General features: G+C 45.2%; 1 protein-coding gene across 5 annotated transcripts in view; it reads right to left on the reverse strand.

Annotated features, from left to right (window-relative positions):
- Vps8 (VPS8 subunit of CORVET complex) overlaps positions 1-14098 on the reverse strand; it is a 236527-nt gene that overhangs the window by 79413 nt on the left and 143016 nt on the right. For all 5 annotated transcript variants that reach the window (XM_052740097.1, XM_052740098.1, XM_052740099.1 and 2 more), the window contains one exon: positions 4359-4506. In XM_052740097.1, the coding sequence (XP_052596057.1) occupies positions 4359-4506 (148 nt within the window). The remainder of the gene's footprint in view (positions 1-4358; positions 4507-14098) is intronic.

A 14098-nucleotide genomic window follows, 5' to 3' on the forward strand; every position in this document is an offset into this window, starting at 1 on the left:
ACAGAACAATGGGCCCTGACCAGTGACCTTATCACCTAGCACAACATCCTGCAGCTTCACGACCTGCGCCCCCTCACCTGCACGTCCTGCACCCCTTTCCTCCTTCCTGGCCCCCTCCCCCTCCCAAGCTATATAAGCCTTGCTGAGGAGAATAAAATTTGCAGCTTGATCAGAACCCTGTCTTGCTGTCTTCGTGTCTCCCCATCCCTTTCATTCTCTCCTGCAGGTGGGTAGCCCCCGTTGAGACCCTGCTGGCCGGGGTATTGGTGGAAAATTCTATCATCATTAAGATGGACGAGACAGACTTGAAAACATAAGATCCTCTAATTAAAAACTAGAAAGAAGCCAGGCAGTGGTGGCACACACCTTTAATCCCAGCATTCAGGAGGCAGAGGCAGGTGGATCTCTCTGAGTTCAAGGCCAGCCTGGTCTACAGATTGAGTTCCAGGACAGGCTCCAAAGCTACACAGAGAAACCCTGTCTGGAAAAAAAACAAAACAACAACAAAACAAAAAAGTAGAAAATGATTAGCAATAGGACATGTACCTTTTGACACCATTAATACAAAATTTAAAGCATGTAAAGCTATCGTCCATTTTATAAGCATAAACCATGAGTTGAAGGGCAAATACCACACAAGCATTGGTTGATGCTGACCTCAGAGGAGAGGGGAGAAATGTTGTAGAATACTATTTTAAGTGATGTTACTTTTGTTTATGTTGCATTTGTTTAACTCTGTGTTACTTTGCCTGTCTAATACACCTGATGGTCTAATAAAGAGCTGAATGTCCAATAGCAAGGTAGGAGAAAGGATAGGCGGGGCTGGCAGGCAGAGAGGATAAATAGGAGGAGAAATCTGGGAGGAGAAAAGATCAACTAGCAAAAGGAGGAGGAGGAGGACTCCAGGGGACACCCAGTTACACAGCAAACCATGGAGTAAGAGTAAGATTTACAGAAGTAAGAGAACAAGAAAAGCCCAGAGGCAAAATAGTAGACAAGCTAAGTAAAGAAAAGCTGGCAAAAAAACAAGCCAAACTAAGGCCAGGCATTTATAATTAAGGATAAGACTCCATGTGTGATTTATCTGGGAGCTGCGTGGTGGGCCCCCCAAAAGAGCAACGAGTAAAAAACAACCATCAACATTTTGGTGAACCAATGTGGCACTCAAATTTCCATAGGGCCCGAGATAGCTTGAAAAAAAATATGACTCCTTTAAGAGTTTTGGCCAGTTTATGTCAGCCAGTGAGCCCTTGAGCAGTCAGTATGAAGTTAAGTAGGAACAAACTAAGTAAAAATGCCTGCCACATCATCATTCTAGAGCTCTAGGAGGGTTGAATGCAGTTCTCAGCACAAACCTCTGACCGGGCTCCTGAGTCTCAGCCTGGCTTTCCTGACCTGAGGAGAGGGCCCAGCCAGCTGCCAAAGCTGTGGGCAGAGGTCCACGCCACTCAGCAGTTTAAAGTTTGTTCATGTGGTCAAAAAGTCTAAAAGATATGAAATAAAAGAAGTCCAGATGGAAAAACCTCTAAACAGGTTACAGTGTGTTTAACAATGTGTGTAGGCTATAGAAAAAAAAAATAAACAGTTATATAAAATAGTTATATATGGTAATATAAAAAAGAATAAGCCACCTAGAGGTGGGAAATACACAAGGAGTCTGAATCCTGTATGTTATTGTGTTGATTTTGAACTTTTTGATTGTTGAAAAGCAAAGGACAGCTGCTGACAGACAAGGGATTGTGAACAGGACTGCAAAATTGAACCAATCTAGATACTTTAGGAACGCCTTAACTTTAAAAAGATTATTTGTCAAATAGAAATCAAAAATGCTTTGGAGTTTTGTTCCCACAGGAGATGAGAGGTTGTGGAATCCTTCAGGGTTAGTATGGATCAGGTTGGATCAGGCAAGACCTCCTGAATCTTGACAGGTGATATCTCAGCAAAGGTTACAGCTGGTCTTCCCAGGACTTAGCAATTATCTCAGATTTTCTCTCTAGGACCCTAACGATGCTTTGTCCACAGACAGCAGGAAGCAGTTTGAAGAAAACTGCGTCCACATTCTCAAGAGTGTGGGGGGTGTAGATGTTTTGTGTTTTTTTGGTTGGTTGTGGATGTTTGTTATCATTTAGAGGAATATAGAATATTGATACAAATTTAAAGTTATTTTTGTTATACTAGTATATATGTTTCTACTCTTGTTTAAAGGATTTTTGTATATTGATAAAAATTTAAGGTTATTTTTGTTACAACATACTGTATGTATTTTTCTATTTTTGTTCAAGGTATTGGGTCTATGTAGTTCTTTGGAAATGTAGGGTGAAGTTTTAGTTTTTGAAAGCTATTATTATAAGCTCTATAGGATAATCAGGAAACCTAAGTTAGTGGTTAGTCATTAATAACAATCAAATATGTAGATATGTTAAGTATGCTTTCCAGATCACATAGCAATATATTTCAGATAAATAGATGGTCTTCAAACCTTTCAGTGACCTACAGAATATGGCATTTACAAAGTTTTGTTAACTTAGGGCTTTTCATGACAATGAGACACAGCTGCTCCTGGCAGCACCAATCTACTTCAGAGATGATGGGCATCCAAGAAACTCCTTATGGAGTTTGCTTTCAATGTGGCAAGATTAGCCACTGGGCAAAGAAACTGCTCTTGCCTTGACTGCTAGACAGGATGCTGTATAAACTGGACATGCAGGACCCACAGGAAAGTGACCGCTGAACTTTGCCAACACAAGGCAGGATGGTCCTTTAGGGTTCCTGCTTCACGGAAGAGTCTGCCAGACACTCTGCAGGACACAGAGGAAAGTGACTGATGAACTTTGCCAAAACAAGGTAGGACAGTCCAAAATTCCTGCTTCACTGAAAAGTCTGCCAGATATTATTGGCCTGTAGGCTGAAAATGGATGCCCCAATGTTGCAGAGAAACTCTGGGTGACTGCCCAGGCAGTCAGATGTCTCTGTCATTTCCAGAGTTTTTGGAAGTTGTTTGCAATGCACTTCTTGTTTACTTAAATTATTTTATATCCTTCTAGGGTCTTTGATGGAATTGAAGACTAGATAGTTAAAGTTGCAGTTTTCCTGAGTTATGATAGAAAGTAAATTATGTAGAAAACTTTGGAGTCACTAAGATGGATAGATGGTGGAATGCTTTCTCTGAATCAGCTGAATGTAAATGGACTGAATATTGTAAATTAATTCTTACTTGATAACTGTTTTGTTGTATGTAGTTATACTAAAAGTTAAAACCTTTTTCTTATTTAGACAAAAAGAGGAAAATGTTGTAGACTATTATTTTAAGGTGTGTTACCTTTATGTTGCATTTGCTTAACTCTGTGAAGCTGTGTTACTGTGCCTGTCTAAAACACCTGATGGTCTAATAAAGAGCTAAACAGCCAATAGCAAGGCAGGAGAGATAAATAGGCAGGGCTGGCTGGCAGAGAGGGTAAACAGAAGGAGAAATCTGGGAGAGAGAGAAGAGAAGAGCCAGAGAAAGAAAAGGACTCTAGGGACCAGCCATACAGCTACATAGCCAGTCATGGAGTAAGAGTAAGATTTACAGAAGTAAGAGAAGAGGAAAAACCCAGAGACAAAAGGTATATGGCCTAATTTAAGAAAAACTGGCAAGAAACAAGCCAAGCTAAGGCAGGGCATTTATAATTAAGAATAAGCCTCTGTGTGTGAGAAAAACAACAGAGAAAGGTGCTTTATCTGTAAAATAAGTAAGAAGTTGGAACTGAAATTTACTTGGTGGGTACATATGGAGTTGATACTGTGCACATCTCTCAGTTCATGAAATATTTCATAAATCAATATTTTAAAGTATGGAGGCAGCAGAAAGTGGATGCAGAAAGCACAGGTTACTGTTTGTTAGCAGCCAAAGGAAAGAAGACATAATGTTATATCTAAATTTTGAAGGGAAGTATACTAGCCTCACAATGCACACCTGCACATACAAACACACACACGGGTCTGTCTCTTTTACTCACTCAGAAGCAGAAGAAATCAAGGCAAGAAGCACACTGAAGCAACTGGACTGTTATTCAGCCTGCTGCACTTCATGGTGTACCAGGACTATTTAACCATCACCGTCTGCAGACAGGAGCTTGACAAGCTCCCCTTTCAGGCTTACTTTGCTAGTTAGAATCTACATAAACCTGAATCGTTGCAGGGAGGGCCGAGTGCTGTTTAAAAGCAGCTGACTATAGCAGTGACGACTCCACCTTGGGTGCCAGCACTTACTACTTCCCAGCTTCTGCAAGGAACTGCACACCTGGTCCCTGCACGCACCCGGAAAGGGGAGGCTGCTGGGAAAGTCGCATGTGTCTTGTGCCTGAGGCAGGCCTTACCTGAATGGTTTCCTCTAGACGGTAGCACTCGAGGACTTGCAGCGTCTCTATGACTTGGTCTGGACTGAACTGACAGAGCAGCTCGATGAACCGCTCTGTAACACAAGGCGGTATCTGCAGCAGTTCCTGATTGACATGAACACCCTCCCTGAAAGCAAAAGGCAAGAGAGCATGCTACAGTCAAAGGCAAGGGGCACATCGTGTTAAAACCAGACCACCTTTTACAGGATAAAAATATGACTCAAAATGCCTATTGTGTTTGGAGTACTCAGCTGAACTATGCAATACATAACATAGAATAGGTCTTGGTTCATATGGAACAATCAGCAAAAGTTACACTTTGTCCTAAAAGAAGTAAGACCCAGTTGAGCTTAAACAATGAGAACTATGAGTTGCTATACTTAACAAATCACCCTCAGTCTGAGCTACTGACTCTAGTATACTTCCCTTCCAGCCCCAATGACTCCACTGTGATGGCTAGTTTTTTATAACTCAACACAGGCTATTGTCCTTTGGGAAGTCAGCTGAGAAAAGGCCCTATCAGACTGGCCTGTGGACAGGCCTGTGGGGCACTTTCTTGAATAATGATTAATGTGGGTGGGCTCATCCCATGTGGGCCTGTGTCCTGGCTGGTGGTACAGGATCATTATAATAAAGCAAGCTGACACTCCACCAGAACAGCCTGACTCCTACTCATTCTACATCTCATCCTTAGACACGGGTGAGCGTAGCTTCCACCCCTCGTCAAAGACTCTTTACAGCAAATGGAGACCATCACAGAGAACCACAACTGGTCACAATGCAGAGACCAAGGACGGCAGGGAGTCCAGCCCCATCTACATACATCTACACCACAGCTCCTGCATCAGTGGCTCGAGGAACACTGTGGGGAAGGGGGGCAGGAAGAGGATAAGAGCCAAACTACCGGGGAGTGCCTTGTGAAACAGCTCTCCTAGATACGGCTGCATGAAGAAGAATGGAACAGTGGCGCAAGGGACACGTAAACGTGGAAGGGGATACGTAAACGTGGAAGGGGGATACGTAAACGTGGAAGGGGACACATAAACGTGGAAGGGGACACGTAAACGTGGAAGGGGGACACGTAAATATGGAAGGGGAACTGAACGCAAGGTTCCACCCCACGGCAAAGAACGACAGGCATCTACTGACTGCCGGGAGGAGGAGAATTAGCCTCTCTAGAGACGAGCCCCTCATTGGTTGTCCAATGCAGACTGGTCAGCCCTGAAACCACATACACACAAACAACAAAAATGGACTCAGCAGGTCCCTTTGCATACAAACGTATTTATACGTTTATGTATGTAACAAATATAATCAGAAAAAAGAGGCTATCAACTTGAGAGTGAGGGACCAGCAAGGGAGCGAGCGGTTCAAGGGAGAAAAGGGATAGAGACGTGATGAAATTCTCTTTCAATTAAAAACATTAAGAAATTAAATTTTAGAATAATTTTAAAAAGCAAGCTGAGAAAGCCATGATGCCGAGTTGGTAAGCAGCATGCCTCGTGGCCTTTGCTTCAGTTCCTGCCTCTAGGTTCCTGCCTTGAGTTCCTGGCCTGACTTGCCTGAATGATGGAGTGCAAGCTTTAAGCTGATTTGTACAGGATGATTTAAGTGCCAATTTGATGATATTCTTCTACTCTTGCTTGCTATATGCTTAACAAACTTACTTGTCGAGAGTCATTCTCCACGATAGGACTGGTGTGGAAAGGGCTGGTCTACTCCCCCTCTGCACTCTAAAACTGTGTGTGAGCAGGCCAGCCTAGACTGTTCCATGGCTTTGTGGAAAGGTTTCACAACCTCCCTCAGTACTTGCTTTAACAAGTTGGGGTCACTAAGCTAACCAAATCTGTCTGCTTGAAAACTCTTTGTACCCCCTCACCAATCCTTAGATGCAGTGGCAAACCAACGAGTATTTTTTATACTTGGATTGAGAACTCAACTATTTCACTCAATGTAAACTTTTACACACAACTGTAAACTTGTTTTTTCCACAGCTTTCTCTCAGATCAACTTGCTTCACAAGGCCTTAAGGCTGAAGTTTTAGCTTTAGTTTATGTTGCATTTGTTGAACTCTGTGAAGTTGTTCCTGTGCCTGTCTAAAACACCTGATAGGCTAATAAAGAACTGGATGGCCAAGAGCAAGGCAGGAGAAAGGGCAGGCAGGGCTGGCAGACAGAGAGAATAAATAGAAGGAGAAATGTGGAAGGCAGAAGAAGTAGCCAAAGGAGGAGGAGGAGGACTCCAGGGGCCAGCTACCCAGCCAGCCTGCTAAACAGCCAGACAAGGAGTAAGAAGGACAGAAAAGGTATACAGGAATACAGAAAGATGAAAGCCCCAAGGCCAAAGATACATGGGATAATTTAAAGTTTAAGAAAAGCTGGCTAGAAACAAGCCAAGCTAAGGCTAGTCATCTATAAGTAAGAATAAGCCTCCACGTGTGATTTATTTGGGAGCTGAGTGGTGGTCCCCCAAAAGAGCAAAAACAACCAACAACATTTTGGCTAGAGTAAAAGAAAAACAACAACAATACACATTCCACGTTAGAAATCCCACAGCTAGTCCTGGGCCATCAAAGCAGGTGACTGTGTCAGTCGGCCTGAAAAAAGGCCTCGCCCCCAGATACTATTTGGTAGCAGAGACCTATAAAATCTATATGGAACTATAAAATAATAAATGCTATACTGCATAAAACTCCACAAGCAACTGGCTTAGGTAGTGTGATAGTCAATACTGCCAGCTTGACAAGCTCAAGAGCCACTTTGGAGACAAGTCTCTGGGGACCTGTGTGGAAGTCTCAGTATGGAGTTAACTGAGGTGTGACGACTCATCCAAATCGTGGGCAGCGCCATTCTGTATGCTGAAGTCCTAAACTGAGTAAGAAGGAGAAAGCAAGCGGGTCACCAGCATCCATCTGTCCATGTTTCCAGACTGCAGGTGCAATGTGATCCCACGGGATATCTCAAGTTCCCAGTGTTCCACTGTCCCTGCCAAGGCTGTACCGTCCAACTGTGAGGACATAAGCCCTTCCTTCCTCAGAAGAACTGATACAGATGGAACCCTGGCAAGGAGGGATCAGTGGTATTGAGTCCTCCCTTGCTATCTGTAACGACTCCTCACCTTGTGACTAGCTGTCTGGAGTCCCCCAGATAGGAACAGCCGCAATCCCCTAAGTTTTATTTGTTTGTTTGTTTTAATGTGGCAGAGGCCAAAGCAAAGAGGCATATCATTCTATCTGATAGCCAACACTCTGCTATATCTTACTGATGCAGCAGCAGACCTGAGATTTGGTCACTTCCTGTTTCCTTAGTTTGACTAATCAAGTGTCAGATTTCCTAATTCCTTCTGATTGTTATGTGTGTGGTGCCTGTCTGTATGTGAGTGGGTACACGTGTGGTGTGTGTGTATGTGTGTGAGTGTGTGTATGCGTATGCGTATGCACACAGAGGCCTCGAAGTTGACATCAGATGTCTTCCTCATTTTCTCTCCACTTTATTTATCAAAGCAAGATCTCTCAATGAATCTTGAACTCAACAATTTCAACTAGTCTTGGTAGTCAGCTTGCCCTAGGGATTACCCTGTCTCTGCCTCCTGAGTACTGAGGTCATAGGTGGCCCTTAATGCCTGCCTGTCTTTTACAAGATTCTGAGATTCAAACTCTGGTCCTCACACTTTTGTGACAAGTGCTCTAGCCACCGAGCCATCTTCCCAACCCTCTAAGTCTTAATATAATTTTGGATATTGCTATGACAGTCATGAAAAAGAATGTTTTATTCCTCTTGCTCTCCCGCATGGACAGAAGACAGTCTTTACAGGCCACCAGGAAAGACAGAAAGAACTGGCTCAACCACATCAAGTACAGACACTATTTGGGCCAGTCCAATGCTGTACAGACTAAATTAAAAACCCATGGGAAAGGGGCAGGGCAAACACAGAACACCCACAGGTAACTAGAACAATCATTCCAAAGTACTATCAATTATGATACAAACTCTGTAGTCATCCTCTTTACTATGCAATCACCTGTATGCCTATATTCTTCTGAATGCACAGTTCTTACCCATCACCAGAATCTGTCAGCTGTCTTTCTTACTAGCAAGCGCTGTCTGGCCCAGTCTGAAGCCTGGAAAGACGCAACTCAGCAATCTTCGCTGGAGTACTTCCAGGCTCAGGTGAGATGCCTGATGCCCCTCCCGCTCCCACGAGACAGACCAGAGACAGTTTTGTGACACCACCACACAGACACTTCCCAGACTGATGCTGGGGTGGCACCTATGCCATCCCCGTGAGCACATGAAGCTGCACAGACTCCCAGCTTCTGACCTACTCTCTAAGAAGACTGAAAGTCACACTATGCTCACACATGAAAACAATGAAAACTTAAAGGCCGACGATTCTTAGTTCCACCCAAGACTTAAGGAAACGCAGGCTGGAGAGACAGGTGGGAACAGACAATCATTACAGCAGAAGCTGGAAGCAGACTCTGGGCTTTGGAGTTCCCCTGCAGGAGACCCATTGGTCTCACTATGGAGGTCACTGGAAACTCCCCACCTGTCCACCAGGAGGAGGAGAGAAGCAGATACCTCAAAATACACATGACAGTTCGCTCTTCTCAACAGGCCCGCCATGATGGACAGGACTACATCACACTCACTCGCCTGATGGCCTGTGAGTCCTAATAACTCGGACTGTGGCATTTGAAAATACAGACTTTACAGACATAATGAGTTGAATAAGGTTACAGTGGAGGCCAGTGAACTCTGACTGGATGAAGTCAGGGGGCACACTGTGAAAATGAAGTTTCTAAGTCCACGATGCCAGACTGCCACAATCCACCAGAGATGGGGGGAGGGAGAGAAGCCCTTGTGCCCTCAGGAGGGAGCAACCCTGCCAGTCCAGCCTCCAGAGCTGTGAGACAGGGAGCTTCTGCAGCTGGAGCTCCTGATTCACTAACATTGTTGGGAAAGGAGCCCACAGCCTGGGGCTTCACAGGCTAACTGACCTGGAGAAGCACATAGGCCAACGCCAGCCTTCCTGCTTCAGGTATGGGGCTGGGAGGGAAAGGCTGACACTCTGTGAACACGAGGGACAGGAGCTCAAAGGCTAAAAGCCAACCGAAGAACACTGGTGGAGATGAGTATCTCAGACTTTCCTTGAGAAGTAGCTTCTATGGAAACCCAAAGGGAAGGAAGAAGAGGAAATTCCAGCCTCAGACATTATAGCTACAGCAACCAATAAATAAACTCTTAGCCAGATGAATGTTAGAACTCCGAATCTGAAGGTCTATTTACTCTGGTTTCTTTTACATAGATATGGCTAGTGTTCATCCCAAAATTACAAGACCTTTGAGGAGACAAAACTGCGGTTTGAAACGATACGGCAAGCAACAGCAGACTGAGACAGCAGAGGCGCTGGGATGTGAAAGAACTAACCAGAGCTTCGAGAGGAAAAGCAGGCAAGCAAGAAGAGGATCAGGAAGCAGATGGACATAGACTCGAAGACACAATGAAAACCTAGAAAGGAAAAACTAATACAGAAGTGAAGAAAGCTTTGATGTGCTTATCAACAGCCCAGACACAGTGAGGGCAGAGTCCGGGAGCTTCTCTTGATGTCCACAGACATGTCCCAAACTGGAAAGCAAACAAAGAAAAAGTAGAACAGAATATCCAAGAACTACAGTAAGGCGCCAAAGAATAACTCTACATAATGGAACTTCGAGAAGGAAAGAAGAATGCAGGAAAAGAAATAAATAGTAACTGAATTTTGAACCATAGATCTGAGAAGAGTAAAGAATACCAAGAAAATAAACACTTAAAAAACAAAACAAGCAAACAAAAAACCCACACAGAGGAGCTCCACCTAGTGGAGGGGAGGCCAGAGGGGAAACATTAGCTATGCAGGGGGAGAGAGCAGAGACAGGAAGTTCATTAGACCTCTTCAGACATTCCAGAAGCAGAGCGGCAAAGGATTGAAAGTGCCGAAGGGAAAAGCAAAACCAGCAACTGAAAATTCTGTAATTCAGCAAAATTAGCTCTAAAAGGTTGAAAGGGAAATATTTTCTCAGACAAAGAAAGACTGTGAGAATGTTGCTGACATCTGCTTCACAAGAAACGCTGAAAGCAGCTCTTCAGAACGTGGGGGAAGACGTAAGTCAGAGCCTGCATCTATACAGACAGAGCACTGAGACAGGACACATGCTATCAGACAGCACCCGGCTCAGGAGGGCACAGCACAGCACGAAAGGGGTGCGTAGGAAGGAGCGGGCAGACTTCTGATGCCCACAGGCTCTCACGGAGCTGTCTGTAAACACTCCGATCACTGTAAACAGACCTGGCTAAACAAAGGGCAGCCGATGGAAAGGGCTTTTCTGTTTTAAATAGTATTTTACATTTATTTACGTGTGTGTGTGTGTGTGTGTGTGTGTGTGTGTGTGTGTGTGTGTGTGTTTGGGGGTAAAGAGCACATATGGTGGCCAGAGGACAACGGTGGGAATCACTCCTACCATGTGAGTTCTCAGGCTATCAGTCTTGGGAGCCTTTACTCATGAAGCCATCTCATACCCCCAGTTTTCGTTGTTGTTTTGTTTTTGTTTGTCTGCTTTTTAATGAACTCACATAAACTATCCAATTAAAATCAGGGAAGGCAGAAAATAAGTGTTAGACAGGCAGAAGAGAATCAAGGGCGACGAACAGCAATCTCTACTAACAGAAGAGTAGAATTTTAATGAGCCCTTTTTATTGCAAAGTGGAAAAACAAGAGTATTTGCAAAGAGGGCTAAAAGTAGCAAAATTTATGGAACTTCAGTTGTGGCACTAACATGCCAGCTGTCACTGTGTCAGAAGTGCGCAGCACAAAGGGCAAAAAGGGCGCCAAGCAAGCTTCTGCCTTTAACTTAACTCACCAGGGCAGAGGGCAGGTGGCTAGCCATGCCCATGTCCTCCTCTATAGGACAGACAGCATGTGGCTGGCCACGCCCATGTCCTCCTCTATAGGACAGACAGCATGTGACTGGCCACGCCCATGTCCTCCTCTATAGGACAGACAGCATGTGGCTGGTCACGCCCATGTCCTCCTCTATAGGACAGACAGCATGTGGCTGGCCACGCCCATGTCCTCCTCTATAGGACAGACAGCATGTGGCTGGCCACGCCCATGTCCTCCTCTATAGGACAGACAGCATGTGGCTGGCCACGCCCATGTCCTCCTCTATAGGACAGACAGCTTGTGGCTGGCCACGCCCATGTTCTCCTCTATAGGACAGACAGCTTGTGGCTGGCCACGCCCATGTTCTCCTCTATAGGACAGACAGCTTGTGGCTGACCACGCCCATGCCCTCCTCTATAGGACAGACAGCTTGTGACTGACCACGCCCATGTCCTCTATAGGACAGACAGCTTGTGGCTGACCACGCCCATGTCCTCCTCTATAGGACAGCTTGTGGCTGACCACGCCCATGTCCTCCTCTATAGGACAGCTTGTGGCTGACCACGCCCATGTCCTCCTCTATAGGACAGACAGCTTGTGGCTGACCACGCCCATGTCCTCCTCTATAGGACAGACAGCATGTGACTGGCCACGCCCATGTCCTCCTCTATAGGACAGACAGCATGTGGCTGGTCACGCCCATGTCCTCCTCTATAGGACAGACAGCCTGTGGCTGGTCACGCCCATGTTCTCCTCTATCAATGTGCACTGCTAATGCACATTTTTCTCGGCCTCTATTCTTCCTTCATGTTGTCATGCTTGCTGATTTGGATTCAATTAGACTCACAAGTGTTTAGCTGGCCATCTTCCCTATTTCCTTCTTAGAACAGCTTTTTCTATTACCATGCTAAGACAGTCACCTTTCTATCAATCATTCCTCAGTCTCTAAAACAGGATCAAATCAAAGCACCTGTGTTGCTCTATAGCCTGGCCCTACACGCAGGTGAGCAGTGCTCAAGACAGCAGTGTGGAAGGAGGAGGACACACACACACAAAGGGAGCGATGGGAATGGCGGTGCGCCCTCTGAGCTGCCCAGTACTGCTCAGAGGTGAAGAAGAGACAGCAGGAACAGGAGGAAGGAAGCCCGTGAAGCTGGACAGATGGGCCAGGTCTGCTCAACAAAAGCTGGATTTTGCTGCGGGTGATGGGAACAAAAAGAACTTTAAGAAAGGCAGGTGACACGTGCACGCTTTGCTCGCTGAGGTGGAAACAGGCAGGATGCAGGAGATGAGGGTGTGTACATAAGCATCTCATACTTAAGGGACATGGGAGAGGGGAGTTTGTAGATTTCAACTGCTTATTTTGATATGGTCTCTTACCAGGTTGCCCAGGCTGGTCTCAAATTTGTGGGCTCAAGTGAGCCTCCCGCCCTGGCCCCCAAAGTAGCCCACACTACACATAGGTACCATCATGGCTGGCTTTGTAGATTCTAAGGACTGTCTAACTCTGTGTGGTATAACTAAGAAGATGGAACGGCAGTGGGTCAGAAAGTGAAACTAGATCATCTCTGAGGATCCTACGGAGGAAGCCCAGGATAACTGCCTGCACATCAGCCTGGGCCTTCCAGTAGAAAGGGGGTTCTCCAATGGCAGGGCTCTGTTGTCCTCTCCAGCTGATCTCCCATGCCAATCACCAAGCTCAGCAGGCTTCAGCTAAAATTACTAAATGATTTAATGAGTCGATAAAGCCATTTGCTAAGAAATAAAGTGAAGGGAAAGGTAGGTCTGAGCTAGAAAAGGAGTAACCACAGCAATATCCCTGTAAGTACTGAATAAAGAAATTGCCGGGCGGTGGTGGCGCACGCCTTTAATCCCAGCACTCGGGAGGCAGAGGCAGGCGGATCTTTGTGAGTTCGAGGCCAGCCTGGTCTACAGAGCGAGATCCAGGAAAGGCGCAAAGCTACACAGAGAAACCCTGTCTCGAAAAACCAAAAAAAAAAAAAAAAAAGAAATAAGTGTGTGTAGGTTATACACATGGTGGGGAGAATGAAGAGAGAGAGGCGAGGAGATGATACTACAATTTAAAATGTTGAAGCTGGACTTCGGGCAATATACTAGCCAAGGGGAGACAAGGCTGACCATGCTGACAAACATGTTTCCCACTGGGGACTCACTCAAGAGGGCTGTATTTTTATATGGAAGAGTTCAAGAGCATCTATCATGTCCTAATTTTGAGGTGCCCCCATTTCAACATTGAGACTTGGTATCCTAAGATGTCCCTTCAAAGATGTCCACAGAAATACTGACAGATCCAATGACAACCCAGAACCATTTCCATAATCTATATTTTGCTTCTTGGCATAGTTACTCCTGTTCAGTTTTTGCTTTATCTTGATTGAAGACTTAAAAATACAACATACCATTTGATGTGCAAGTTTTCCCACAAGAAAAGCCCTATTATATACAGAGCCCTCCAAGATATTGTTAACAAAAGCCAAATCAACATTCAGAGGAAAATCACACTGGGGAAGAGCATTGAATATAAATTCACTTGCACATTCTCTAGACTCTACATAGCTCATGTCCTCACAAAGGCCACCAGTGTCCTTTTGTGGCATCCATCAAGTATGCCCACTGTACACATGCCAGTCTGCCAGGATCCTGCAGGGACTGGTGGTCAGCAGGAGTCAGGGGTGGGGCAGGCCCTGGGCTGCAGTTGGCAGAGGAGAGAAATGGAAGAGAATGCAGATTCCTTCTCTCCCAAGTAGATGCCTCTATGCAGAAAAGTACCTGTTTGT

The sequence above is a fragment of the Peromyscus californicus genome, unplaced genomic scaffold (genome assembly GCF_007827085.1).
Source record: "Peromyscus californicus insignis strain IS unplaced genomic scaffold, ASM782708v3 Scaffold_16__1_contigs__length_79575227, whole genome shotgun sequence".
Taxonomy (NCBI): domain Eukaryota; kingdom Metazoa; phylum Chordata; class Mammalia; order Rodentia; family Cricetidae; genus Peromyscus; species Peromyscus californicus.